This window comes from Anguilla rostrata, chromosome 17 (assembly GCF_018555375.3).
Source record: "Anguilla rostrata isolate EN2019 chromosome 17, ASM1855537v3, whole genome shotgun sequence".
Classification (NCBI taxonomy): domain Eukaryota; kingdom Metazoa; phylum Chordata; class Actinopteri; order Anguilliformes; family Anguillidae; genus Anguilla; species Anguilla rostrata.
The window spans coordinates 8041998-8069601 of NC_057949.1; the positions used below are offsets into that span (position 1 = coordinate 8041998).

The following is a 27604-nucleotide window of genomic DNA, read 5'->3' on the forward strand; positions in this document are numbered from 1 at the left end:
GAGGTGGTCAGGGAGATAACAATTTTTTATTAGCCAATAAAATCAGGGGATGATTAGGTGGAAGGTTGAGACAGCCAGGTTGGGAATTTAGCCTGGACACCAGGGAACCTCATATTCTTTGCAATGAGTGTCATGGGATCTTTAATGACTACAGTGAGTCAAGACCTCGGTTTAACGTCTTATCCGAAAGACATTCACAGAACACTGGATGTGAAAATGGATGCTTTTGTTTGCCCTCGAGCATACACATTATTGAATAAGAAGGTTGCAATTTGAGCTGCTTTGAATGTAAGTTCAGCAGAAACGGTCAAAGAGCAAGAGGGTCAAGGTCAAAGTTGATTACATTGAAGAGAGTAATACTAGAAATACCGGACCCTCCACCCTTACATTGTAACTGCACTCTATGAGGCCCAATGGCCAACAGCTGCCATGTCATGTGTTGGTTCAGCACAACTGCATAGACAGTGATCCAGATACACTGGCTCAGACACAGTGCCAAGGTTCAGGTTAGCATTCAGTCATGGCAGAGGAAACTGGAGAACGTTGCTGAGTGCTTCCTGGAAGCAGCCGTGATCTTGGGTATGATTGGGGTCCAAGCACAGGGGCTTGCTACCCCTTGTCGCACCCAAGGCTGGTTTTAAATGAACGATAATATGTGGTTTCTACTCTCAGTTTTCATCCGAGGAACATCAAGAACGAATGGGCAGCCAACAGGTTATTTTTACTTCCTGACTCTGCAGATATATACCGGGGAAGAACGCAATGGACATTCACAATCCAAAGGGATCTCAAATAGCCTTAGATCTTAATAACCTCATTTCAAAACGGGAGGAGGGCCCAATGCAAGTGGCATGGAAATAATAAACCAAAGGTAGCTAGGGGACTAATCAGCTGGTCATCAGTCGATCAAAGACTCGTCACTCACATTATTAATGAAGCTCATGCTAATGCCCCTTTCGTCCTCATATAAAAAGTACCCTGTCTCCATGGAAACTTCAATATGAATTCAGTTGTACCAATGTTGCAACTGCCTTATTTAAGGACAGAGAGGAGTGTCACTTACAGTCCATATCTATATGGAGTAGAGACACCGGGTTGTACCTGCAGACACTATAGTTTTCAGATATCACACTGTGAAATTATCAAGTTGCTGATACCATTGTTATGCTTTGCACTTGCATTGATATTGATGTTCAAAATAGTAATTTTAGGTTTTTCATCTGTTGTATAGCCCCCCCCCCCAAAAAAAAAAAAATAGAATAAAATAAATAACACAATCTTTACAGAAAAGGAATATACTATGTTGTTAATATGTAGACTCTTTGGGAAATATGATAAACATTCCGCAGCAAGGAAGTACATTTTTGTGAGTAGGAATAATTTGTATACTTGCCCATACATTGTGAAGTGTTTCAATATCTTTTCTGATAATATACTTTGGTTAGTATATTAGCAGCACAGTTCATTTTTGTTAGGAAACAATGAGCATTACTGTAAATTGTCCTTGATGAAGTTTGAGATAGAGCCCTAATCCCTGGTCTTGTATACCCATGATGGCACCGGTTCTTCTCTGTGGTACCTTGCAGGTGGTGTTGGGCTTCGTGTGTGAGGCGGACTACAAGCTGGTGGCCAAGGCCATCCGCGACCGGGTGACCACCATCAAAAGGCACCGGGAGAAGCACCGCCGGCAGGCGGAGGAGCTGAACAAGAGGAAGGAGAAGGAAGTCATCGAAGAGGAGCCGGAGCTGGCGGCCGAACTGGACCCCTCCACACGCCCCAGGCTCAACAGCCAGGCCTCCGAGGGGCCCTCCCCTGCCCCGGTCCCTGCAACTGCCCCGACCCCTGCCCCAGCCCTGGCCCCGGCCCCACCCCTGGCGGCTGTATCATCCCCGCCATCGGCCTCGATCCTCAACCCGCCCGTCCTCACCATCTCCGCCCCCACCCCGTCGCCGGTCAACGAGTCGCTGGACTCCGGCATCAACTCCAGCTTCGTGGCCGAGCCTGAGGAACCTGAGGTGGACCAGCACCAGCACTTCCACATCCGCCACACCAGCTTCTCGTCCGCCACCTGTGAGCACCCGCCAATAACCCGCCAAGCATCGCGGACCTGCAGTGACGCAACAGTTCCAAGGAACAATACCTGTTCCTTTTCCTCAGTGCCCCCCCCCCCCCCCTTCCCGGGCTGTTTTAGGACAGCTTAGACGATGATGTCACAGCAGCACCAGCTGCCTTTTCCCTTCTTGTCGGCGTGTTGAGATCAGTGTACTTCAGCGTCCAGTAATGAGCAACACATCAATTACTAAATCAGTAAACAGTGATTAAACCACTCACTCAATATCCACAGAGATGGGGATGGGGTTTAGGCTGTACAAATTAGCATGGGAAGAGAACTTCAGTCATGTATTTTGACAGTCTTTTTTGCTGACAATATAGCTGCTGCCACATACAAATGTGCTTATGAAGTATGTGGTCAGTCTTAAAATCTCCCCTGAATGGAACTGCCACTCAACAGCCTGTTCTTACTGGTTGCTTAGCTACCAAGCTGGTTAACCTCAGGCGGCCACAGAATTAGCATAAGGTGAAGCAAGGGCATAATGTGTGTTATACTGCATGATTTGGTGTTGGTATTTATATTTTTAATTGAGTGAAGTAGCTCCTTGAGGCTGGCTATGTGTACACAGTTGTGCTGAGGGAAGAAAAAGTTTCCCCCAAAGTTGAAATGAAACCTATGCCCACGTCTAAAAGTATTGATTTCTGTCACATGATTGAAAAGCTGAAGTATTTTAACTAGCTTGTTGACTTACATTTCCAGTCACCTTAACAGCTTTCTTTTCAGTGTAGTAGTATAGACGTACTCATTCAAATAAAAAAAATCTTGAATTTCTATTTTTGAGATTCTATTCAAAATCTTTAGATCAGTGGTTCCCATCGCTGTTCCTGGAGATCTACCGTCCTGTAGGTTTTCATTTCTACTCTAATTTGGCACACCCGAGTCTACTAATTAGCAGCTGAACAAGATCTCTAGCTGTTGAACGAGGTGCGCTTCGTTAGGCCCAATGCATGCTGGGATAGGCCCCCACCCCCCAACCACGATAAGCGGGTATAGATAATGGACGGATGGGATGGACATGAGAGTGGCTGTGGTGAAACTCAAAGCAGAGGGGATTAATTATTCAGCGTCAGCAGCAGGGGTTGGGCACACGTGCGCGCTGTTTTTATAATACTGTATAGAAATGTCATCGGAGGATTTTGGAAAGTACAAGTGGTGCTCGTACCTACCCATTTTGGACAGCGCGGGCTTCTTTTACCGCAGTAGCACTTATTGTGGGTTCGCCCTGTTCCATTCTTGTCCAGCGGCTCGTTTGTTATGGTTACCCCGGGACCCCGCTAATCCCTGCTCTGAGATCGCCCGTCCGCCCGTCCACCCGTCCCTCCCTGAGTGCGTGTTAATGGACATCTCCATCTCTACGTTTTTGTTTTTTTCCTCGACAGCTGACTGCGAGACAGACGGCTATTTGAGCTCCTCTGGGGTGCAGGACCCCCCGGAGGGACCGCCTCCCGCCCCGGCCAACCCCGCCAATGCCAGCTCTGCTCCACCTACTGAAGCTCCGCCCTCTGAGGCGTCGCTGAGCGAGGCTCCGCCCACCCTGGCCCCTCCGATCCCGGCTCTCCGATTTCCCTCTGTGGGTAGCGCATTTGCCACAACAGTGGGTTACACCCCCCCACCCCACCCTACCCCACCCTACCCCACCCTCCCCAGTGCAGATGTTGACAAATTCTTGAAAATGCCCATTATTGCCACTGTTACTATGATTATCCCTTATAGAACTGGAACATGCTGCAATGTAGTCAGATAAAATGTATTATACCAACATCCCCATATCCTCACAGTATATTGCTGCTTCTGTTTCCGTCAGGGAGTGTCTTCATCAAATCTGTGCATTATAGCTAGCATGCTACGCTATGTGCCGCTCACCTTTCCCTCACTATGTTCACTGCAGAGCATCGCTGTGTCCAACAATACTGATCGCGCCCAATCTGGCTCAGCCAGCGGCTTCTCCTCTCCTGTGGACAGGTAACCTTTGACCTTGCGCCACATTACCGCACACACAAAACGCACACTCTTTCAAAAACAGATACATGGAAATGAAAGTTATGCTTATTCACAGATTCCAACAATGCCTGAGCCTAAACATTTGCATTTGGTTTATATATTTTTATACATAACATATCCATGGTGCATGTTGAGTTCTTTAACATGTTAAATGTATTAATGTACTGGTACTACAGTCTTTTAAGGGAAAAGCTTTCAGCTGGTGTGCCTGGGTTACACAGCCCTTAGTTATGCCAGTACATGTAATTACAGAGAACGGGGCGATTGGATTGATTGTGCTGGTAAATATTTTGCTTCCTGCCTAACAGTGGAGGACTCCATACTTTGGCCTTAGCTTGGGCCAGATTTGCATTAGCAAAGGTACTTTGTTTATGAGAGCCATTATGAAAAATTAAAGTGGCAAATGTTCAGGAAAAAAAAAATGATGAAAAAGCGTGGGCTCTTCTGTAATAGGAAGAGCACTGAGTGCTTCTTCAAGCTAATGTGCAGCTCGACGGCTAGCCGCTCTGCCTCGTATTTCAGTTACTGCAGCGTGGGGATGATGGGACCACACAGCACATCATCTTTCCCCAGGAAACATGCAGATGGAGCAGATGGGCTCTGCGTCTACACACGTTACCCAAGCAGCGCCCCCCCGCCTCCCAGTGTGCGGGAACCATCTTCCGGTCCACCGGAGGGGTCTCCCCATTTGGCTGTAAATGTTAACGGCCGTCTTGAGTGCAGGGGATGGGGGACGCCGCCGCGCCTTTGCCGCTAAAAGCCAAAGCGATCGGTGCGTTTCATTAGCGGCGCTCGCTGCCCGCGCGGCTGCGCTGGTCCTCCGCTCCGTCTGTCAGCAGACGGACGCTCGTCTGAGCGCTCGTCTCCATAACATTTCTTAGAATGCACCAGTGGTGCGTCATCAAGAAAGGTCGTGCTTTTCGTTTTCAATTTTCATGCATGTGATCCAGCCAATTATGGCCATAATCATGTTTTTGAAATCATTTATGTTTACCTCTGCCCCCCCTGCCCCATTTCATCTACTTATGAGCACAACAGATGTGGATAAGAGCGTCTGCTAAATGCCTGTAATGAAACTGAATTGGTACTTCAATGCCTTATTCTAAAGGTACGGTATGTGTCCATATTGTAGATGCGGAAGCATTCATAGCCCAGATGTATACACGTCCATACGGAAAAGCTGTTTGTTTTGTTGGTAAAAACAAAACTAATCTGAAATAATTATGTGGTTGCGTAACCTACCTGCGGTCAGTGAACCCTCCAACAAAACGCTGCACCCACTTCCTCTGTGTGGGCTGGGGAAATTGCCATTTGAAAACTGTGGTCCTGTTAGTCATTGTGCACCTGTACGGGCTTTGAAGGCTCATAAGGTGACCAGGGGGGTGGGGGGGGGGGTCTGTTGTGTTGCTGGGAGTTATAAATCAAGTGCCCGTTCACAGCTCATGAATTACAGCTGGTGAATGCCTCCCATTGACTTCAAAGGATGAACAAAAAAACAGCATGCGATCGATCTCGTTCGTACAGCTACGCCTCGGACGTGACGTCAGGACTGAGTGATGGGAACGAGGGCCTATCAGAGAAGAGCTCTGTGAGTTCTGCCAAGCGTGCCCCTGGAAAGCTGTTCAGGAGGAGGGCCCGATCGCGGCTGCGCATCACCGGGGTAGGGACCCCATCACTCCATTTCCCAGCATTCCTTGCACCACAGCCAAGTCATCACTGTCAGCCCTTCTGTGTGGCCTGCTCTTACAATTAGCCTGTGGAGCCAGGGCTCCCCCTAGTGGTAGCCCCATACACTCAATCGCAACTAAGCTGGTTTGTTGTGTTCTTCAGGGTGGGCATAGGTAACCAGGCTTTGAGTCCACAACCCACTCAGTGAGTGAATGCATTTACTGCAACTTGCTCCTTATTAAAATAAGCATTTCATATTTCATACATCACAACAGTCAAACCTGTGACCTATAGGTTACAAGTCCAGCTCCTTACCCAGTATACTACACTGCCGCCCTACAGACACACGTTCACGCACACGCAGGCACACACACACAGTTCCTTTCCCCCTGAAGCTGTACTGCTTTTGACGAACAGCCCGTCCTTTCCCGCCTGCAGCTCTCTGATAAAGTGGACCGCGTGGTGGAGTGCAAGCTGCAGACGCACAACAACAAGATGGTGACGTTCAAGTTTGACCTGGACGGAGACAACCCGGAGGACATCGCTGCGGTCATGGTGAGTTCCCCTGCGAGAGCATCACCCCTCTGCACAGAGCGCAGGGGCGCTGCAGAACCGCGCTGGGGTTCGCCGTTAACGAACACTTCAGCCCGGGAAGACGTATCGCTTTATTGTACACATGTACGTCTATGCATATGCATGTGTATCTGTGTACATGTGTCTGTGTGTGTGTGTGTGTATTTCGAGGGTCAGTTCAGAAGGCACTTTTCATAACTCAAGCCCTTCGTCAATATTCACTGACATTCTGCGGTTGCGTCTGTGTTGACAGATTTGCCAGTTTGAACACACCCACGGTGGGGGAGGGACGGGGCGGGGGGGGGGGGTGATGGGGACAGTGAGATAACGCCCCGAAGCAGCCTTACACGCGAAGGGTGTTACGTGACGGTGAAGACCTCTGGGGGGGGGTGGAGGGGGTGGGGGTGGAAAGAGGAGATGAGCTGCACAGGGGACAGATAAGCAGAGCTCTTAGGGACTGCACAGGCTGCCACACATAGTCCCATGACCTGATATACATACTGATTTGACAAACTGTGATCATTTGCACGTACTGCAACCTAACAGGGCCATAGTGTGTGTATGTTTATACACACACACACACACACACACACATTTCATTTATAATTCTCATGGAACAGGCAGGACCGTTTCAAGCACCTGAAGTCAAAGTACCAGAGTTAAAGTATTTAAACCATGCATCTGACCTGGACCTGTTGCCTAGGCTGCCAGGCTTTTTTTCCGCTTCGTAAGCACTTTTGCGCACAGGGTTTGGCCTGCGCTGACTCTTGGATGTGGGTGTTGCATGCGCTCATATGCGGCAGCTTTGTGTACCTGCGTAACTGCTCTGTGTCTGAGGTCATATGGCTCACTCTCCAGGTATCAGGACAATCACGGCAGAGTCTTACTCCCCAGCGTTATACATGCAGTGCATCAACAAGAGTGAAAATGTACTGACAGGGCCTGTATTGTGTCCCGTGAGTGTGTGTGTGTTTGTGTGTGCATGTATACACGCACACGCGCATGCACGCACATGCGCACAAACACACTCCTTGTTTTCCTCTGTCCTCTGGGTGTATCTGTGCTGCTGTACATATGTGTGTGTGCATGACATGTCTTTGCTTACCGGTGCCCATCCTGTCCACAGCTGTGTGTGTCAGAGCATTCACACACACACTCGGGTGTATCTGCACACCCGCCTGTGTGTGTGGATTCCGCCTTTGTTTCTGTGAGATCCTTCTGTCATCGTTCATCCACGCTAGCCTCCGCTACACTCGCGCACCTCAACATGTATCCGTGTGTTCGCCTCGTCGCGCTCTCTTTCGCCTGCGTACGCGTGCGAACGCCTTCGTCTGTGCGTGTCTGCGCTGAGCTCTGGGTCACCTGTGCGTGTCTCATGTGTGGCCCCCCCAAGACCCCTGACCCCCCCATGACCCCCGACCCTCCAGGTGCACAAGGAGTTCATCCTGCCGTCGGAGCAGGAGGGCTTCCTCCACCGCATGTGTGACATCATCCAGCGGGCGGAGGCCCTGATGAAGGAGCCGCAGGAGCAGACGCGCCCCGCGGGGGCCCTCCGCCTGCCCTACCTCGGCGGGGCGGGGTCTCTGTCCGCCTCACAGGTGAGTCTCGAACCGCCAGTGATTTTTGGGCCCCATGAAAAGATCTCACATTGGGCCACAACTGCCCCAGGCCACCCCATCCCTGCACAATTACAGCACAATGTTTTCAGGGCCCCTGTCAGTCAGGGCCCTTGGGTTCAATCCTAACCCCCCCCCCCCCCCCCCCCCCACACCCCCCCACTCTCCCTCCCCCTCAGCCACACATGGAACTCCTGCCTGGGATTGTAAATGTTGCCTCTGTTGATATGCAGTATATAACACAAACATACCAGCAAAAATGAATAAATCACCACACACAAACACAAACACCGTATCGCCCCTTTATAATTACATCACCCCAACAGGTGATTGAGGGAACAGCACTGTCCCCTGAAAAGAACTTCACCACAAACGTACCCAGAATAGTTCCCTAAATAAAAGTATCGACATGCCAAAGCACTGGCTGGGTTCACAACAAAGACAAAAGGCCCTTACATTGTCAATTACAGTCAAATATGCTGGGAGACCTCTACCCCCAAAAAAGTGTCCCTTTAATGGCCGCCTCAGTGTGTGGCTAGCTCTCGCGGACATGTACCCTCGTTACAGCTCCACTTCCCCCGCAGTGGGTTTGTGTGGGTCACATGGGGACACATCGTTCCAAGTGGAAAGACTTTAGAATCATAAGAATGGGCAGCGAGGCTTTGCCATCAGATTACTGCACGCCATAAGGAACCGACTCAACTCGCAGCTCTAAAAGGCTGATATTGCAGGCCATTGAACTGGATTAAAGGGTTACCTATTAGGGAAAATTGCAGTGCGGGAAGGAGGCGGATTGGAGTGCGAGTTCAGAGTCTAAGGCTAGTATATTTAGTGCCCGGAGACTGATTGGATACTGTGTTGGGAAGCAACGTTTTGTAAGAAGCTTCACCTCACACTGTGGTAATAAACGATAAAGAGAGGTCAAGTGAGGTGCTAGTAATACAATTGGACCAATACAATGCAAGAAACTTGGAACCTGATATTATATTACACAATTACAGTTTATATATTTTTATAGTTACCTTTTTTTACAGATATAAACCTTTTTAAATGAATCTCTGTGAGCCACAGGGGTGACATCTTTTAAACCTTTGATTGATAAATAACAGGAGGTCTGGATTCCAAGTGCCTTAATGTCCAGAAATTACAGTTGAAAGAAGACTCACGGCAGCGTCATGGCAACAGCTGACTGACAGGAAATAAGCCAATGGCGTGTGTTTCTGTGTTTGACTTCCAGCCCAACCTGTACACGCAGTCCCTGCCCCGGAGTCATTCTTCCTCATCGCTGCCCGGTAAGCAAGGCGCCATTCTCCCTCCATGACCGTCGAGCGGAACGGAATGGGTGCAGCACACAGCCATTTTCCCTACATGTAGTTCATCACTCATCTTAACCTCCTGAGACCCAGCGACTCAGTTATGTCCCTTGAAGGGGACATGAGTGTCTGTAGAATATGAGTCACAATGTTCTCCTGTGCTGAAACCTACACGGGCTCAAAGCTGCCCGTAGGTATGAGTGTGCGAGTGAGTGCTGTGTGGGCCCTACAATGGATTGGCGGCCTGTCCAGGGTGTATTCCTGCCTTTCGCCCAATGCATGCTGGGATAGGCTCCAGCCCCTCCCTCCCCCCTTGACCCAGGCCAGGAATAAGTGTGTTAGATAATGGATGGATGGATGTAACCTACATGAGATTCAATAAAATTCTAATATTTTTGAAAACATTTTCACTGTAATATGCTTTTGTCATCCAAGACACGTGTGTATTATGCAAAAAAACTGAAATACTCAAAACTTTTTTTCTGCCGGGTCTCAGGAGGTTCAACCCTCTCACGGCCCACAATCTACTGAAGCAGTAACCATGACGATTGGCTTTATCAGAGTGTGAAAATATTTTGCCTGGAATAGATCAAAGAGCTGGCTGTCCCCTCCGTGCTCTTATCTGTCTCTCTGGTGCGGCGGACTGGGTGTCGCTGCGCGTCTGTTTCTGCAGATTTCAGCCACTCCAGCACCGTCCCCGCCGCATGTGGCTCCTCCCCTGGGCTGGGCGGGGCCTTCTACATCGACCAGGATGGGGACCCGCTCACACGGCCCCTCCGCTCCCAGTCCTTCCACACCACCTCAGGTAAGCTGCGTCTGTGGGCGGAGCCTGTTCCCCATGCAGCGAAACAAAATGGCAGCCAGGACCCAATCGAATTACAGCTATTCTAAGAATCTTTCTTTATACATTTTACTAGCCTGAATACCCAGTGTTTGTTATTAGCTGCCCATTTACAATGTACAACATAGCTGCCATGAGCCAATCATGTTTCTACTTACCTGTCATTGGGCTACATACTACTCTGGATAAGAGAGTCTGCTAAATGCCAGTAATGTAATGTAATGTAATTTACGCTGTAAATTAAAATAAAATGATGGAAAATTGAAAGGAGCACTTTCATAAGCACTTTTGCACCAAACTGCGCACCAGGCTTGCCCTCTAAACAGAACACCTTAGCAGCAATGGTACGCTGTTTTTCCAAATAAATAGAACATGACATGATTTAATTTAAACTGGCAAACTATGTGTGGCATTTCATGATGTGCAAAGTATTTTACTTATTCATTTTAATGTTTACTATAAAATATAATGTACCACAGGGTACATTCAGTATGTGCTTTGGGATGGGTTTATTTATTTGGCCCGTCAGGTAGTTCTGTGGGTTTTCTGTCATTGCATTTCCTCTTTTGCTGGCATCTGTTAATCCTTTCAGGTGTGAGGTCACAAATAGGTGATCAGAATTTTTGTAGCTGAACATTCTAATGCTGATGTAACAATCTCCATTGAAAGCAATGGATTTCTAGAACCCTGAATTAGAATTTTTTTAAAACATTCCAAAAAGCCCACTCTTCAAAGTACGTATTTGAGAAGGTGCCCTCTTGTGTCTTTCAGGCTCTTCCCAATCCTACCAGCCCCCCTCCGCCCAGTACCCGCAGGTGTCAGCCTCTGAGCCCGCCTCCTTGCTCCCTCTCGGCCAGATGCCCCACCCCTCGCAGTACGCCACGCCCCCCTACCTGCAGAGCGGGCAGTTCCCCTTCCCTTACGGCCTGAAGCAGCCGCTCACCCACGTATCGAGCAACCCCAACTTCACCCCCCCCTCCTCCTCGCCTTCCTCCTCATCCGGCTCCCTCCACCAGGGGGAGGTGTCGAGCCCGGGCGGGGAGGGGTCGCCCGCGTCGCCCCCCAGCCTGCAGCAGCAGCAGCAGCAGCACCCTGGGATGTGGCCGGCCCACACCCAGCCCATGTTCTCCCTCGCCAACGTGCTCACGCTGGCCATGAGCGTGGCGCAGTCCTTCATGCCGCCGACCTCCATGCCCGGCCCGCTGGCGCAGGGCATGCCCTCCCTCGCGGGCTATGCCCCCCTGTTCGGCCAGCAGACCCAGCCTATGGGCGGGGCCGTCCCGGGCCCGTACCGCGACCTCTACCCGTATCCCGCCCCCTCCGGGGTGCCCGCGGCGCAGGCTCAGGCAACCCCCATGCCTCCGCAGGATGGCGCCGCAGACGCTGGCCCCCCTCCCCTGGCTCAGCCCGGCTCCCAGCAGGACCCGCCTGCCTCCTTCTCCATCCTCGACCAGGCCGAGAGCTCCAGCACCTCGTCTTCCTCAGCGCCAGTCAGCCCATACAGCACGGTGAGAGAGGGCAGGGCCTGTATAACCCGCTACCCGCTACAGCTCACTCAGGGCCGGGCCGTGCACCGCAGTCGTAAATACAGCATGCAATAACGGCCACCGCCACCAGGTGGTGCACTGCATTTCTTCTCATCTTTTTCTCTTTAATTTTACCTGATGCAGCAGGAAACATCCAAACTACAGAGGCCGCATGAAAATAACGTCACCGCCGCTACCTATTGGGTGTTGATAAGACAGCTAATCAATGGCAAAGGCCTGACTTGCATAACTTGCACCAGATGAAAAAGAGTGAAAAAAATGAATGAAATGCGTTTCTTTCCCCTGAAGGTGTCCTCCCCGAGAATGCTGTTCCCGCCCGCGGTGTCCGAACCCCCTGCCACCACCTGCAAGGACAGACTGTCTCCTATCAGTGAGGGTAAAATCTCAGGAGGTAAGAGCGGTTGTCTGGCAGTCAGAGGGTTGCCGGTTCGATCCCCCACCCTGGGCATGTCGAAGTGTCCCTGAGCAAGACACCTAACCCCTAATTGCTCTGGTGAATGCGAGGCATCAATTGTAAAGCGCTTTGGATAAAAGCGCTATATAAATGCAGTCCATTTACCATTTGATTTATTTCACGTTCTTTCACATGGTGTGCAGAAACGCAAGCATTGCCAGATTGCCTGCCTGTTTGCGTAATCGGTTCATCCTTGATAGCATGTGAGCATTTAATAAAGCGGTTACTTCAATGACAGGATCATCAGAGTTCACTAACCTCCTGTCCGTAATTACCTTTGGTTGGTCTAGAGAAGTCGAAGGGAAGTCTGCCACCTACTGCATATATCTAGTACTGCAGTGCCAGTTGTTATTCAAACGCTATGCTGATTTTGTGAAGAAAAAGCATACCAGCTAGCAGTCAGAACTGACTTACTCCAAATACCAAAAAAAAAGTAACTGTGCACATGAAAGTAGACTAGGTGCCTCCCTCCAGATTGTGGTAGTATAACTAAATGTTTAAGAGTTAAGATGAATGAATGGTAAGAGAAAGCATAAGCTCCTCCCTCACTTTCTATCTTCTCCCTCTTCTCTTCAGAGAAAAAGCCCACTGTCACAGTTGGGCGTTTCCAGGTCACCCCCTCCAGGGACATCCCAGCGGGCCCGCCCAGTTCAGACTCAGCCCCGCCCATAGCCAACGGCTCCCCTCCCCGGGACAGCGACGGAGAGAGCAGCACCGAGGAGCAGGGCGAATCGGAGGCCAGCTTCAGCACGGTCACCCCGCCCACACAGCCCCCCGCCGGCCTGCTGCAGGACCTGGGGGACACGCCCCCTCGGGGAGGGGCCAGGGGGGCGGAGCCTGGGGAGGAGGCGGAGGGGCGGAGCGACTGCAGCGGCCAGTCGGGGCCCTCGGAGTCGCGGCTTTGGGACGGCAGCACGGGGAGTCCGCAGGTCAATGCCCCACTGTGGGTGACCTACGCCAGAAGCACCTCCTACATGAGCAGCGATGAGGAGAGCGAGAATGAGGAGATGTGGGAGGAGCTTCAGGAGCTCAGGGAGAGGTGAGTTGCCACTGCCCCTCATTAAAAGAATTCGAAAAGAATAAATCCTTTTTTGTTCATAATTTGGAACTGCAAATTGTGCCTCGATTTGCTGCTATGCCTCCTCCACACCACCAGGGGCACTGTAGCCGTCATGCTGCACTCCTCTGAAGCACTTGACCATACAGACCACACAGTACTACAGCAGGACGGGAGGGAGGGCATACCGCTATCTCTCATTGACAACATGACCAGTGGGTGTCTGCTGTTTCACTGGGGGCAGCTCCAATATAGCGTTTCACCAGCAATGATTGGAGGAAAACAAATACCATAACCAATCATTGGTCACGTTACTGGTTTTTTGTGTGCTAAAAGGCTTTGAATGCGCTGATGGTCTCACTAAATCAGGCTCTGAGTTGTCAGCCGGGCTCTCCGCAGTCAGCCGGGACAGCGCATTACTCCCGCCTAAAGCTGAATTCTCCCTCTCCGTCTCCCTCAGGCACCTGTCGGAGGTGCAGGCCCTCCAGGCCACGCAGAAGCGGGAGATCGAGGAGCTGTACGCGAGGATGGGCAAGGTTCCCCCTCCCGGCATCGTGTGCCCCGCCGCCATGCTGTCCAGCCGCCAGAGACGCCTGTCCAAAAGCGGGGGCTACCCCCCCTCCCGCCGAAACAGCCTGCAGAGACTGGACATCCTGCCCCCGGTAACCACAGGTAACCAAGCAGCTGACCTCGACCAGAGATTGGAAAGTGAGTTTTCATAAGGTTTTCATAAAATGTGCAGATCTGCCATGCGCTATCAATGACTCACTTCACTGATCCAAGTCATATTCTGCTTTGGAGAGCCAATCAGAAATTGACAACTCACTGTAGCTCCACCCCTTTTACATTACACGCATTTCGCTGATGCCGTTATCCAGAGTGCCTTGCACAGCTTTTCGCTTTTTTGCTTTATTTCACACAGAATCCACTCACAGAGTTAGATATATACGACAGCAGCCTACACCTTGCACACAGATACTAGTGTGTCCTACATTGGAACCTGCTATCTTTTAAGTTACAAACCAACTGCCCTAACCATTATACTACCCTGCCAACCGATCATTAGCCTCCTCCTTCTTCAAATCCATTTTCACTTCAAATGATCTCAAAGAACGCCACAGAATAAACAAGGGTTGCGTGTGTACTACACATCATGTCCAGCAGAAAGATCTAGACTCATTTACCGCTTACTGTGAGGTTCCTTCTGAGCTGCGGAGTACATTGAAGCAATATTCAGTGTCCCATGAATATTGCCTGTTCTCATGCCAGAACGCTGAGCAAAGCCTTCTGACTGGCTGGCTGTAACGTTTGTGCGCTGAGAGAAGCCTTTTGCTTGGCAGGCTGTAACGTTTGTGCACTGACCCAAGCCTTTCGATTGGCTTGCTGTAATGTTTGCTAAGTGAAGCCTTCTGATTGGCTGGCTGGAACATTTGTGTGCTAAGTGAAGCCTTCTGATTGGCTGGCTGGAACATTTGTGTGCCCTGCAGGCATCATGCGGAAAAACTCTGTCAGCGGCAGCAGCAGTGGCTCTCAGGAGAGGTCCAGCAAAGGGGTGACCTTTGCCCCCGACTACAGGATGGTGAGCCACTGACCTTTGACCCGGAACTGTACCATATGGACGGTCTTTAGGGGCAAGAAAATATAACTTATGCAAGTGATTCATAGCTGGTTATATTTTAGTCTGCAGGTATGAATCCTCTGCTTTTGGTTTCTTTCCCTCCCCCAGTGAGAAAACCCAATGGTGGTGCGTCTCTGTGGACTACCTCATCAGAGCGGTGACAAGCTCCGCCCCCCATCGGCCTGACGGAAGCTACATCATCGGCAGCCTCTCTCCTCTGGCGGCTGAGCAGCAGCGTGCGGTTCCTGATCCGTCCCAACGGTGCATGGGAGAGGAGAGAGGGGAGAGGGGCGAGGGGAGAGGGGCGAGCCAGCCCCGCACAGCTTTCCACAAGAAGCCGCGCGGCCGGAAGTCTCGGGCAACCGATGCCGGCGCCTTGAGGAAACCCGCCGTCGGTGACAGCGAAGACGTTTAAAATACCGTTGGTATTTTTGGAGCGCAAAGGCAGGTGCCGAGGTTGCGATTGTCATCCCTCTCTTACGCCGTCCTCGTAAACGACAGCGCCTCTTCCTCGCTCCTGAACTCACCGTGAGGAGAGAGCGCTTTCCTCTTCTTTCTAGAACGTTCACGCTGCTGCTCCATTCCGAGCTCCTGTCCAAGTCCCTCGGGCTCGAGCTCAGTCGTGCGCTTGCCTCTCATTTCGTAATCATTCACCGTTGACTGTCTGCCCGTTGGCTGCAGCTACAGTGCCCCCTGGGAGAGAGGCGGTGTACTGCATTCCTCAGACGAGACTGCTGCTGTTACCAGCCGCACACTCCTGAACGCTTTCTACTGCAGCGGCAACACGGTACATTCAGATGTTTCTGCTACTGAATCAAGAATCGAGTTCTGTTCAACAGGGAAGTCAGTAACAAGTCTTACAGTATGTTCCAAAATTATGGCACTGTTACCTGAAATGGCACATCAGCAATACAGATATTTAATAAAAGACATGTTGTATGTAATGTGTACATATTCTCACCTATGACAAGTGTTCTAGCTGGTATTTAAAGCACCTTACATCACTGGCCAAATGTGGGACACTTGTAAACACAACAGTAATTAATTTGAAATTATTTTGAAATATCCAAAGCCTTTGTACCATACATCACTAACAACTGTACATATTTTTTTTATGATGTTAAAAACCAAATATCAAAGATACACAAATGTAGTGAGTGATTTAGCAAACTGAGCAGCATGTGTCTCAAAACATTTGAGACATTTGTCTCAAAGATCTGCAACCGTATGTTTGGAGGAGACATTTTGAGGGTCAGTTTGAAAGTTTAATATGCAGTGAGGCATTCTTTCAAACAATATCCTTTCCTTTTGTTGGGGCAACTACTAATAAAATAAAAAAACCCAAGAATCGAAATGAAAAACCTTAAGTGAAACCACATTTGAAGTCGTTTGCAAATCATCTTGATTAGGCCTAATTAGCTGGAAAACACTTTAATTTCACTCTGCACTTTAGCCATGACTTCAGTGTTCAATGATCTCAATCAGCAAGCCTGGAGACCGGTGCTGGTCATGGCGGCCATTTTGTGAATCTGTCCATTCACAGGTGACGGGAGAGAACCACGGCTTTTGAGTCCATGCCACAGCACGTCCACTTATTGCCTTCCCCTGTCCTTCATACTCTCAGAGAAGCCAAACAAACACCAATAGGCCTGAAGACAAACCATTTTAAAAAGCGCTTCAGTTAAAACTGCCACTTGAAGTGTTACACATATTCACCAGTGTTGTAATCGACGGGTCGGTGGAATGAAAATGTAATGGAAAAAAAAAAAAAACTCAGCTTTGTGCTCGAATAGTGTGCGTCACTTCATTCCCTGCTCAAGAGTTTGACCATCTACAGTACATTGCAGTTACAGCCTACTAAAATGATTTTCCCTCCCCAGATTTTTGGTCCTCAGAAACCTCTTTAATGGAGACAATTGTCTTCATAATGGCAGGTGTGCTCTCCTCCTACGCTGTTATTTAAAGATGGAAGTTGTCATTTCCCTTCTAAATTGAACGCCTTTCTGAGGTATTGCACTTTGCCACAGAAGAACCTGTAGGTGACAGCCAGATTTAATTTGTCTGTATATGGTGACTGCTGAGTAGAGGGTACACACAATCCCTTTGAGAAATCGGTGAATGTGCCTATACATTAAAATGTATTAATATGTCAACTGAAAACATATGTAAAGGAAGCTGTGAATTGTAAACTGTTGCCTTACAGTATGCACACACATTAGGGAAAAAATGTAGTATAAATTAAATGTTTCTTTGAGATTGTATTCTTTTTACACACTGAAAATACAGTATATATTATATATTTAGCCATAGGTCTGTGACTTCAATTTTGTGTTTGATTGTTGTCAGCTGTGTTGCTAGGAAACACAATGATGTCATACTGCCATGCTGATCCCGTGCCTTTCAAATTTTTTTTTTTTACCCTTTAAAGTGTGATTGTATTTTCATCTCCTGAATCATATCTCTAAATACAGATGAAATTTAATATGTAATGGTGTCTTTTTCCCCCCTCAACTGTCTGTGTACTTTAGTCAGAGATGGAGTGAATTCATTCACAATGTCTACGCACTCAAGATGAACAAGTTTACCAATTCACAACTAGTTAGTAACTAAATAAGTTAAGAATTAAATGACCAAATATTTTTAAGGGGCTGTGTTAATTAAAAAGGCAGTGCTGAGGAATATGAACTTTAAGAGGTAACATAAATGTTACACATTACATTATACAAGCTGAATTCACAGCACTTGTAAATGTAGGCAGTGAAATGACAGCTTAATCCATTGTACTATTAATGCTGAATGCTGTCCTTGTTTTTGTGCTGTGCTCACGGTCATCATACTGTTCATGATGTTCTGTTTCCCTTTCTTCTCTCATGGGGTATTCGCTCTCTGTTACAGAGCTACATAATGACTACATTGAGGCTTAGTAAGCACTTAACGAACATTCATAAACACTCATATCCCAGTAATATGACTGTTGCAGCGACAGCTACTATATAAAAAATTGCATTTAAAACATCCAGACAAGTGGTAAATTAACTTCTAATTTATTTTTAGTAGAATATGCCCTGCATTTATCACCAATAATTTAAATATTGTTCTGACCTTGAACAACATAATCTAGGATATTTACATGTTTCATAAAAGGAACAGTATAGATTTATTTTTCTTTAAAGCTATCCAAGCACTTTGATACACAATATTCACCTCAATTGATGTTACTGCTATTGCTTGATGCTATTTCTACTGTATCCAACAAGACCAAATGACACAAATCTTCCCTATGACTTTTAAAATACAACCCCTCCACCCAAATATTGTATTGCCAAATTCAACCTAAACTGCGCCACCCACTCCCCTGAGAGAACCTCTGCAGCTGAAGCATATGCACTCCTCCAGTGCATACATCTGCCACACACAGTACTACAGGGGAGAAATAGCACCACTCAGAGAAAAGTCATATTTCTCCACAGCAGAAGCCTTTGGACAGCAGCCGTGGCATCGTTGGGAGGCAGTAATTTAGTAATTGAGGAAGTAATTTACACAAGGGAGATGTCAGCTGACACATTCAGGAACCCTACCAGTGGCAGGTCTAACACCCCGCAAAAAAACCTATCGTCCGTTTCAAATACGTGCATCTCTTACATAGAATGCCCTCATAGACAGGGGCTAATAAAGTTCAGAGTAGGATTGGGTTTTCTGCACAGACGGACTCGAGTTTCAGTTGGCTCCTGTCCTGGGACCCCTTGACATGGCAAACCTGGCCTCGTCATCCAGCTCGTCCATGATCCTCTCCTGTGACACTGAATAAATGGTGTAGCCAACTGAGAGGTGCAGTTAAGGTCAACAGCGAGTTTGGATCGCACCTGAGGCCTGTATCACGTCCAACATAAAATCGAAAATAACCCGTACATGACGTCGCTAAACGTGTGGCTGTCGAAAGGCTGTCAGTTTCAGTAAAGTTAAGGCGTCAGAACAAATGCTTTGTTCACAAAGCAAGAGGCTACGTAACTCGGGATTCCCCCTCCCATATGAAACAGAATGTGGCTTACATTCAGCCTAATATTTCACAAGAGTCACCTCTGAAACAGTTGTTGTTGCTAAGAAAGTAAAAAGAGTGAGTAGAAATTCCCTGCGTGCAGACTACGAAACTTTTGATTTCGTCGAACTAGATAGCATTGTTGTTATCAACGTAAAAACGAAAATGCAAGCTTTGGTCAGTTAGCTCATCTGAAATCGCAAACTTTTCTAGTTTGCAAGCTAATGTTAACCACTCGAGGCATTATACAGTAGCTAATTAGCCCAACTCACGGTTTCACCACTTCAAGTAACCAAATATCTCACCTATTAATCGCCTAATTACACTACGTTGCGACCTTGAGTTCACCAATCAATAGCCTAGTGAAGAACCAGACGAACGATACTAAAGCGATGTCACGTGATCACAACACACCATAAAAATGCCTACACATACAATCTGGAGCCACTACCATGAGGCTTTCACCTATTTTTTTTACAGTCTGTGGCTTTCACTCATCATTATTGCCACAAATGACCTCTGTTCGTAATAGTGTATCGAGCGCAGAAGTAAATCAAGTTCCCAGTCATGAATTTGTAAGGTACAGCAAAGGATACATATGCCCATCACAAAAGCACCAATGAGTAGTCCTGTAGCGACATTCCGACCACGAAGTTTCTGTGAGTGGTTCCTCAGCCGTTCGAGATCCGCTCTGCGAATGTACTCTTTCTGTGCAGCAGACAGAGGCTTCTTTGGATCAGCGGTATTCATGAACGCGAACTCGGCAACACGCTTCCCTTCCTTGTCTGCCATATTTGATTTTGAACTATCCACAGCGACCTCCGGTGGTCGAGTCAAGAACTGAATATACACCCTGACGTACACACGTGTAAAGTCCGTGTTCTGACGGTTCTGACAAACCAGCGCATATTCTGCTACCTTGACTGTTTTAGACGTGAAACCAAATCAAGAAAACCACGTCCGGATATCTGAAGCTAAACTGTATTTTTTAACGTGACGTATGATACTACATTACAATACATTTATTTGGCAGACGCTTTTATCAAAAGCGATGTACAATACTGAAGGTCATTGGAACAACTACAAAACACAGGTCCGATAAGGTACAATAGCCTCATTATGTAACAGTTATTCATAGCCATGAACACATTAAGTCCAGTTAAAACAGCAAGCATAGGCTCGGTTAGGGAGTAATGTTAAATCAAACTAGGAGGCATGGCAACAAGCTGATGTACTAAATCATGACGTATGGCATACGCCTGCAATTCATTTATGTCCTCCACAACATTGTAACGCAAAACTGTAGCTTTACACAGTTAAAAAGTAACTTTAAAAAGTGCAAAATTCAGTTTTAGGGGTCTGCAATGCTGGGCTAATGTAGATTAAATTATTAGGTTTAAAATAATGATAGGACAGGCACGACTACGGTGGTATTGATAAACAGGCAACCACGTAGACTAGCTTGCTAGTTCTGAACGCTACAGGTATTAAAATAGGCCTACAACATGAAAAAAAAGATTTGGCCTCTAGCTTCCCTTGTTATGTACATCGTTAGTGTCAGCTCCGTGGTCACTCACCAAGACATCAGTCCAACTCGAAGTTCTAATCAGACCACATCTCAATCTCGTGCCAATCCCCGATAATTCTGTTAATCTTCCTCGCCCGTTCCCGGTCTCTGGGACGCCTAACATGCCTAGATTTGTAAGGCTGTAGGTCCTTAGTGTTCATTATTAATTGTATATTCGACCGCTTTCTATGTCAACTAGGTTTATGCTTCCTTGTAACTCGACTCCATTCACTCTCCAATTTCTCACCTCAATCAAGTTTTTAAATTGGGCGTGGCAAATGACGTTACGAAATCAAAACCAGCTGTAATTATAACCGTCAAGCATTAAATCAAATTCCATTTCACAGGCGTGCCGCACCTAAAAGTCACAATGTAAATAACTAAATTAACTTCCCCTTTCACAGATTTTTTCGGCAGTTTTAAAAAATGTTTCCTACCTTAGGAGCACAGAATTATGGGTTGGATTAACTGTGATTGACAGTGAATGATACGTTGGTCCATGTACAGTTTGGGTCAGGTAGGCCAGTGTTTGCTGCTCTCGTAGGCTAGGCCTATATCACACATGTTCTTTGGAAACTGATACTGAACAAGTTTTCCCCGTCTCTCCACTGAAAGAGGTATTTTTTTGGATGAGGTAAACATGTCTCTGGTGGAGATTTAAGGACAGCATACAGTACATGAAGATGAACACAAAACATGCATTTTCCATGAAAAAATTCCAGGGCAACTGGGAACAAAAATTAAGTTATTTTTTTATTAAAAGAACATTTGTAGGGCAAATCTTCTCTTATGTATGTACAATGTCCATCAAATTTCCCAAAAAGACCTTAGATTTAACACTTTTGTATCATCCAGTTTTCACATAGCAATAACGCTAACAAACTGTTGAGTGTAACCATCTGTCATTTAAAGTATGGACCATCATTTATAACATATATACTTTTCTAATTGTACTGTGCCTTTTCAATATAAAGTAGCTACATTAATGATATTTTTCCCCACTTTAAATGTTTAGAAAAGTTGTACAATACACATTAAGCAATTAACCGTCCCTTTCACATTCAGGCAATGACAGTGGCTATTCTTTTGTACAGTATTTCCCTTTTTATATTAAAGTAACATACCTTTGAAGGCATTTTAAACAAAGCATCATTACAATGTTTTGTAAAATACAGCAACTCTGCAGCAAAATCCATATTTCATAAACCTTCCCAAGGTTGAATGTGGCCTATAAAGGAATCCCAATGAAATCTAGACAATGGCATTGCTCTGAACAGCACGTATATGCCACAAAATCAGCACGTATCAAATATCATCAAACGATTAGGTTACCCCAGGCTTCATGTACGCATCTAATAACATCAAGGCATTTGATTAGCACAGCTTGTTGATGTGTGGCCAAAAATGATAACAATAAAAAAATCTCATTTTGGTCCAGACAGTTTTACTAGTGCTAACAACCTTCTTTATCCTAATCTCTTGACAGGAAGTGAGAAGATTAGGAGTACCAAAGCAGATAGATAGGGAAATGAAAAGTGGAAGAAGAGAGGGATTAGAGATTGAATAGAGGGCCTACGGACTGTCAGATGGAGATTCACACATCAGACAAAAAACCCCACCAATTTAAACAGGCCTGAAAATAAAAATGGTCCCCACCCCGGCAGTCCCCACCCAGCCACACTGTCCAATGTTTTAGCCTGTGTCCCCTTGTCCCCTGTCCCGTCCCATGTCCCCTGTCCCCTGTCCCCAGTACGATTCCAGAGTCTCAGTTCGGGCCGAAGATCTGATCATACTCATGAAGAATGAGCTCCACGATTTGGCTCTGGAAGACCATGTGCATGGTCATGTTGGACGACTCGGTCTCGGGCCGGAGCAGCGTGGGGCCGAAGACGATGGCCACGCTCTGCTCCGACATGCGGTTCTCCTCGTGATGCTCGATGACCCTGCGGGAAGGACACGGGTTTGTGAGATCATGTGACCGTTCTGGACGAGAGCGCTGATGGGATAGGCCTCCTCTGTAGCGGGGGAGGAGTCGGGCAGGGAGGACGTACTCACTTGCGTAAATGTTTGAAAAGGGCCTTCATAGTTTCTAGATTCGGCAGTGGGAGAATCTTAACCAGGTCCTGAATGAAAGACACCTTCTGTCTTTTATCAGGGACTTCTACACAAGAAAATAAAAAGGCACAAGGGGGCAAAAAATCAATTGACCATTTCTCAATTCAATTCAGTTCATATATATTTATATATATGGGCCATGAGGCCACCAGCAATGGGTCTTATAGTACCAATCAAATGTGATGCTAACAATGCTGGAGCTTATTGTACAAGTGGAATATTATGCTCACATTATTGGAGCTTATAGTACAGGTGGAACATAATGCTTACAGCATTTGAGCTTATAGTACAGGTGAAACATTGCATTACATAGTACACCCCTATAAAACCCCCTTCAAGGCTGGGCCAATAGTTGCCTCGCTATTGTGGACCTCTGGACAAACAATGGCGTGGCTGGGACTCAAACACCCAGTTGCTCACACTTTTACCTTCAGAACTACCGTCTTAACAGCATGACCCAACTGGAGGCTACTTATTGTTGGACATGATGCTGAAGGCTACTTATTGCTGGACATGATGCTACCAGTAATAGGGTAGGGGAGGAGCCGCTTACTGATGGCAGCGATGAAGCGGTCGAAGAAGCTGTAGGGGAAGAGAGGCTCGGGAAGCTCTCTGAGGAAGAGCTTCAGCGCTCCCGTTACCACGTGGATCTCCTCCCACTGTCCGTCATCCAGGTCCAGGTTCTCTTCTGAGGGACGGGGACGGGGGGGCAGAAGAACACTGAGACACGTTCACCGAGTCTAACCATCTGCTCTCTGCGGCTTTCATTCATAAAGCATTTCCTAGCTCATGGGTCAAAGGTCAAAGAGCTCTTAAGAGTACATGGAAGCAGTGCAACAACACAACACTAAGGTTATTGCGTCAAAAGAAGGGATGGAAGACCAAGGTTTTCCTGAACCTAAAAACGGGCAAGACTACAATATGATGTCAGTATTGATGTGAGCCAATCACTGAGTATTTCCTGTGGAAAGCAAAACATTTTCATTGGTTGAGACAAGTCACTGACAGCTCAGCATAGGTCTCCCACTCTGCCATCACTAGTCAAAAGCATTGCAAATCTGTTATTAGTTGTTTGAAATATGCTGTAATTAGCTGTGAGGCGCACGCTGAGAGGCTCGTACCGTGATCCGCTTTGTGACGAAGCTTTTGTATGGTGGCCAGGTTTCCGCTCACTCTGTAGATCCCATCGACACTCAGGCCTGCTCGTTCCACGCGCGAGAGACGGATAAATGAGTCAATGCCCATCAGAGCCCACGAGGACGGCTTAGCGAAACAGTACGGAGGATGACTGAGACACCGAGAGCGTATTTTAATCGACTCACGTTGGCAACAGCTTGCAGAAATAGAGCAAAGTAGTCTCACATTAATGTTGAAATTTGTAGAGGAAATACAGATCAATAATCAATTTGAACTCTTTAGTTACAGAGTACATGGTTTAAAAGGCACTTTTTCCTTAAGATTTTCACGGAGGTGGTCCTCAATAGTATCATATGCATAAAGTCACAATGCTAAGAAAAAGGTATAGAAACAGCCCACCTCGTCTCTCCACGGCCTTGATGCACTTCTCAACAAAGCGCGGGATGGCGGTGTTCTCCCGACTACACAGAACGTCCAGGTTGCAGCCAAACACGTTATCTGGAGAATGACCATAGACTAACTACACAGCTGATTCTAGCGCTTCTGTTTGAGGGGTTAAACATCTCTTTCTGTTTTACTGCTGCTCTTGTCAGCCCATTTGAATACACTCACAGAATTTGTCTGTATCGTCTGCTGAATTGATATTAAAAGATTTTATGTAATGTAGGGGTCATTAAAGGGCTATACAGCTAAGCAGAACCATTTCGAATTGCCTCCATGCAGCCAAATCTGGCCTGCCAGAGACATACTCTTGCCCTCTGAACACTGAGAAGAAGCATTATTTAGATAGAATTCAGAATTTATTGTTTAGAATTTTGACTCAGGTCTGTAGCTGTACAGTGTCAGCACACCTCCCACTAGAGACAGAATAATAAATACTAGCTATTTCATTATCAAGGCATCGACATGTAAAGTCTGTAAATACATTGTTTCCTAAATAGTACCTGCTAAAAAAAAAAACACTTCTATACACTACTGCAACTGGTGCATCAGAAGAGAATCACTATCACATAAGACACGCAACAGGCAACTCCTGACAAAGGTCAAGATGACCGAAATGTTCTATGTATAATTAATGAAGCGCATTTCTAAGTGAGACATTGTGCGGAACTCCACTTACATGCGATAAATAGTACCTGGTTTAGCACATGGAGAATGTAACGTCACAGTTATCTTGTGTAAAAGTCTAAATTAGTCGGTGGAAGACGTCTGGGTCACCACAGTGTCCTCACCCCGGATGTAGCCTTTCTCCTTGACGGACTGCAGTGTGGGCCTCCTCTGGAGGAACTTGCGTAGTTTGGTGCGCACCCTCCCCTGATCGGTCTCCCCGCTGTTACTCGATGTGCTGGGCCTGTTGGCTGCGCGGGACAGAGGGACACCATCACTGCACCGCCCAATGCCTTGGGGGGGCACTAAAGCTGAAAGGGTTAAACTGAATGGATCTTATGAATATTCAGACCCAACTTTATTTGCTCATGGGAATTCACATAGATTGACTTGAAATTAATTGTCATAGCGTAAATGTTATTTGGGTGTGCACAAGGTGGGATTAATTGGCCAATTGAAGGGTTACTCTGTAAAAGGGACCCAGTGTACCATCGTTTCAAGTTTTGGAAAAAGGTCCAAGACCAAAACGTGAACTTGATTATTAGCAGAGAAAGAGTGAGCTTCTTTTTCTTTTACAAAAGACCCACTTAAATGAAATAGGTGTACATGAGAATTTAAGCTGCCCCGAAAGGGGATGTGGCTGACCTTGTCTGCACTTCTGAATGTAACTAGGTTACCGAAGGTCAAAGAAAGCACCTGAATATTGAGGCAAAGGGGAAACTCTGGAATGTTAATGTGACCCTGACTTCACTGAGCAAAAAAAAAAAAAGAAAAAAAGAAAGACCTGAACTGGACAGGAGATGAAAATATTCTTTGTGTCCAGTTAGTCAGTAATACGTACCTCTCCTCTTTTCCTTGTCGTCTGTGGGACTGGGGGACTTCTCTTCCTCATCATTCTCTTCCTCAGAGTGATGCTCATGATCCTGTGGTAGAATAAACATAGAAGGTCCATTAACATACAGTCCCAGTCATCATCATCATCACCATTATTATTATTATTATTATTATTTATCAGACTCTCCTATCCAGAGCAATTTACACAGATTACCAATTACATATCCAGATATTTACTCAAGTCAATTCAGTTCAAGTTCCCTGTTCAATGGGGGTATCTGAACCTGGCACCTCTGAGTAACCCCTATGACACACTACCACACACACTACAGGGTGGAGGTGCTGGGGAGGATGCTCCGGGCTGCACCCCTACCCGCCACTCACCAGCTGACGGATGGTTTCCACGATCACTTTGTGCCAGTCGTTGATGATGCTCTCTGTGTCGTACTGCACCAGATACTCCGACCCATGGCGCGTTTTCAACTGCCGGAAGATGTAAGGGGATATCAGAGCGCTACACAGGAGGGGGATATCAGAGCGCTACACTGGAGGGGGATATCAGAGCGCTACACAGGAGGGGGATATCAGAGCGCTACACGGAGGGGGATATCAGAGCGCTACACTGGAGGGGATATCAGAGCGCTCACACTGGAGGGGGATATCAGAGCGCTACACTGGAGGGGATATCAGAGCGCTACACAGGAGGGGGATATCAGAGCGCTACACTGGAGGGGATATCAGAGCGCTACACTGGAGGGGGATATCAGAGCGCTACACTGGAGGAGGGATATCAGAGCGCTACACTGGAGGGGATATCAGAGCGCTCCACGGAGGGGGATATCAGAGCGCTACACTGGAGGGGGATATCAGAGCGCTACACGAGGGGATATCAGAGCGCTACACTGGAGGGGGATATCAGAGCGCTACACGGAGGGGGATATCAGAGCCTACACAGGAGGGGATAATCAGAGCGGCTACACAGGAGGGGGATATCAGAGCGCTACACTGGAGGGGGGATATCAGAGCGCTACACTGGAGGGGGATATCAGAGCGCTACACAGGAGGGGGATATCAGAGCGCTACACTGGAGGGGGATATCAGAGCGCTACACTGGAGGGGATATCAGACGCCGTAACAAGGAGGGGGATATGCATGAGCTGCTACACTGGAGGGGGATATCAGAGCGCTACACTGGAGGGGGATATCAGAGCGCTACACTGGAGGGGGGATATCACAGCGCTACACTGGAGGGGGATATCAGAGCGCTACACAGGAGGGGGATATCAGAGTGCTACACTGGAGGGGGGATATCAGAGCGCTACACTGGAGGGGGATTTCAGAGCATGCATAAAAAATTCAGTCAGCGCATTACTGGATGACAGATCAGGTGACAAAATGCTTCAAAAACCAGCTACAGTACAGTATTGCATTAAGTCCATGAATCTTTTTGCCAAAAGTTTTTTTTAAATTAGATGACTACATGGCAGAAATATTCGCTGTGAAAAGTAAGTCCAGGCTGTGTTCTTTATGAACACAACCTGGGCCGTGTAGTTTCCTATATTCTGCACATTTCGTACATCTGCATACCTCCAGAACATGCTTCTTGCTGGATTTGTCCTTGGAGGCCCAGTTAACATTCGCCCCTCGTAGCTCCACTGTGAATTCTGGGACGATCTGATTGGTTCTGTTCTGTGGAGATGGAACACTGTTATTCAAACAGCTGACAGTACACGTCCCGGGGGCAATTCGCTACGCCCTGAGGTCATACCAACAACTCATTATAGAGAGAGAGCGAGACACGGTAACCAGCTACATTTTTAATAAGCGCAAACAATCCAAAAGGTGTTCATTTAATTATGAAATCACCAATGCCACAACTGCTATCCTTTCAATAATAAGAAAGAGAAAAAAATTAATGGAGAGAAGAAATTAATAAGAAGCAAGGAGTCCCTTTTTTAAAAAAAAACCCAAAAACAATCCAAAAGATTGACATGAAAAACAACTTTT

General features: G+C 47.2%; 3 protein-coding genes and 1 long non-coding RNA gene across 9 annotated transcripts in view; 2 read left to right on the forward strand and 2 right to left on the reverse strand.

The window, feature by feature from the left end:
* Positions 1-17290, forward strand: part of wnk4b (WNK lysine deficient protein kinase 4b) — a 50839-nt gene extending 33549 nt beyond the window's left edge. The window contains exons 7-20 of one of the 3 annotated variants that reach the window (XM_064316503.1): positions 1587-2070; positions 3493-3683; positions 4002-4075; positions 5639-5774; positions 6221-6337; positions 7783-7953; positions 9209-9263; positions 9958-10089; positions 10897-11633; positions 11961-12063; positions 12703-13165; positions 13644-13855; positions 14671-14762; positions 14910-17290. In XM_064316503.1, the coding sequence (XP_064172573.1) occupies positions 1587-2070; positions 3493-3683; positions 4002-4075; positions 5639-5774; positions 6221-6337; positions 7783-7953; positions 9209-9263; positions 9958-10089; positions 10897-11633; positions 11961-12063; positions 12703-13165; positions 13644-13855; positions 14671-14762; positions 14910-14912 (2970 nt within the window). In that variant the 3' untranslated portion in view covers positions 14913-17290. Of the gene's footprint in view, positions 1-1586; positions 2071-3492; positions 3684-4001; positions 4076-5638; positions 5775-6220; positions 6338-7782; positions 7954-9208; positions 9264-9957; positions 10090-10896; positions 11634-11960; positions 12064-12702; positions 13166-13643; positions 13892-14670; positions 14763-14909 lie in introns of all 3 variants that reach the window. The other 2 variants (XM_064316502.1, XM_064316501.1) reach the window with 2 other exon arrangements.
* A 539-nt stretch (positions 17291-17829) lies between these two features.
* On the reverse strand, positions 17830-19666 carry LOC135244211 (cytochrome c oxidase assembly factor 3 homolog, mitochondrial). The gene is made up of 2 exons (XM_064316508.1): positions 19434-19666; positions 17830-18622 (listed from the first exon to the last, which is right to left on the reverse strand). The coding sequence occupies exons 1-2, from the start codon at positions 19627-19629 to the stop codon at positions 18519-18521; spliced, it is 300 nt and encodes a 99-aa protein (XP_064172578.1). The 5' UTR covers positions 19630-19666; the 3' UTR covers positions 17830-18518.
* LOC135244213 (uncharacterized) overlaps positions 19542-27604 on the forward strand; it is an 84251-nt gene continuing 76188 nt past the window's right edge. Inside the window, exon 1 of the long non-coding RNA XR_010326912.1 lies at positions 19542-19669. This is a non-coding gene — a long non-coding RNA (uncharacterized LOC135244213). The remainder of the gene's footprint in view (positions 19670-27604) is intronic.
* Positions 21145-27604, reverse strand: part of arhgap27l (Rho GTPase activating protein 27, like) — a 34143-nt gene continuing 27683 nt past the window's right edge. For all 4 annotated transcript variants that reach the window (XM_064316507.1, XM_064316505.1, XM_064316504.1 and 1 more), the window contains 9 exons: positions 27185-27286; positions 25982-26080; positions 25605-25686; positions 24889-25014; positions 24056-24154; positions 23641-23718; positions 23073-23207; positions 22460-22565; positions 21145-22347 (listed from right to left, as the gene is read on the reverse strand). In XM_064316507.1, the coding sequence (XP_064172577.1) occupies positions 22170-22347; positions 22460-22565; positions 23073-23207; positions 23641-23718; positions 24056-24154; positions 24889-25014; positions 25605-25686; positions 25982-26080; positions 27185-27286 (1005 nt within the window). In that variant the 3' untranslated portion in view covers positions 21145-22169. The remainder of the gene's footprint in view (positions 22348-22459; positions 22566-23072; positions 23208-23640; positions 23719-24055; positions 24155-24888; positions 25015-25604; positions 25687-25981; positions 26081-27184; positions 27287-27604) is intronic.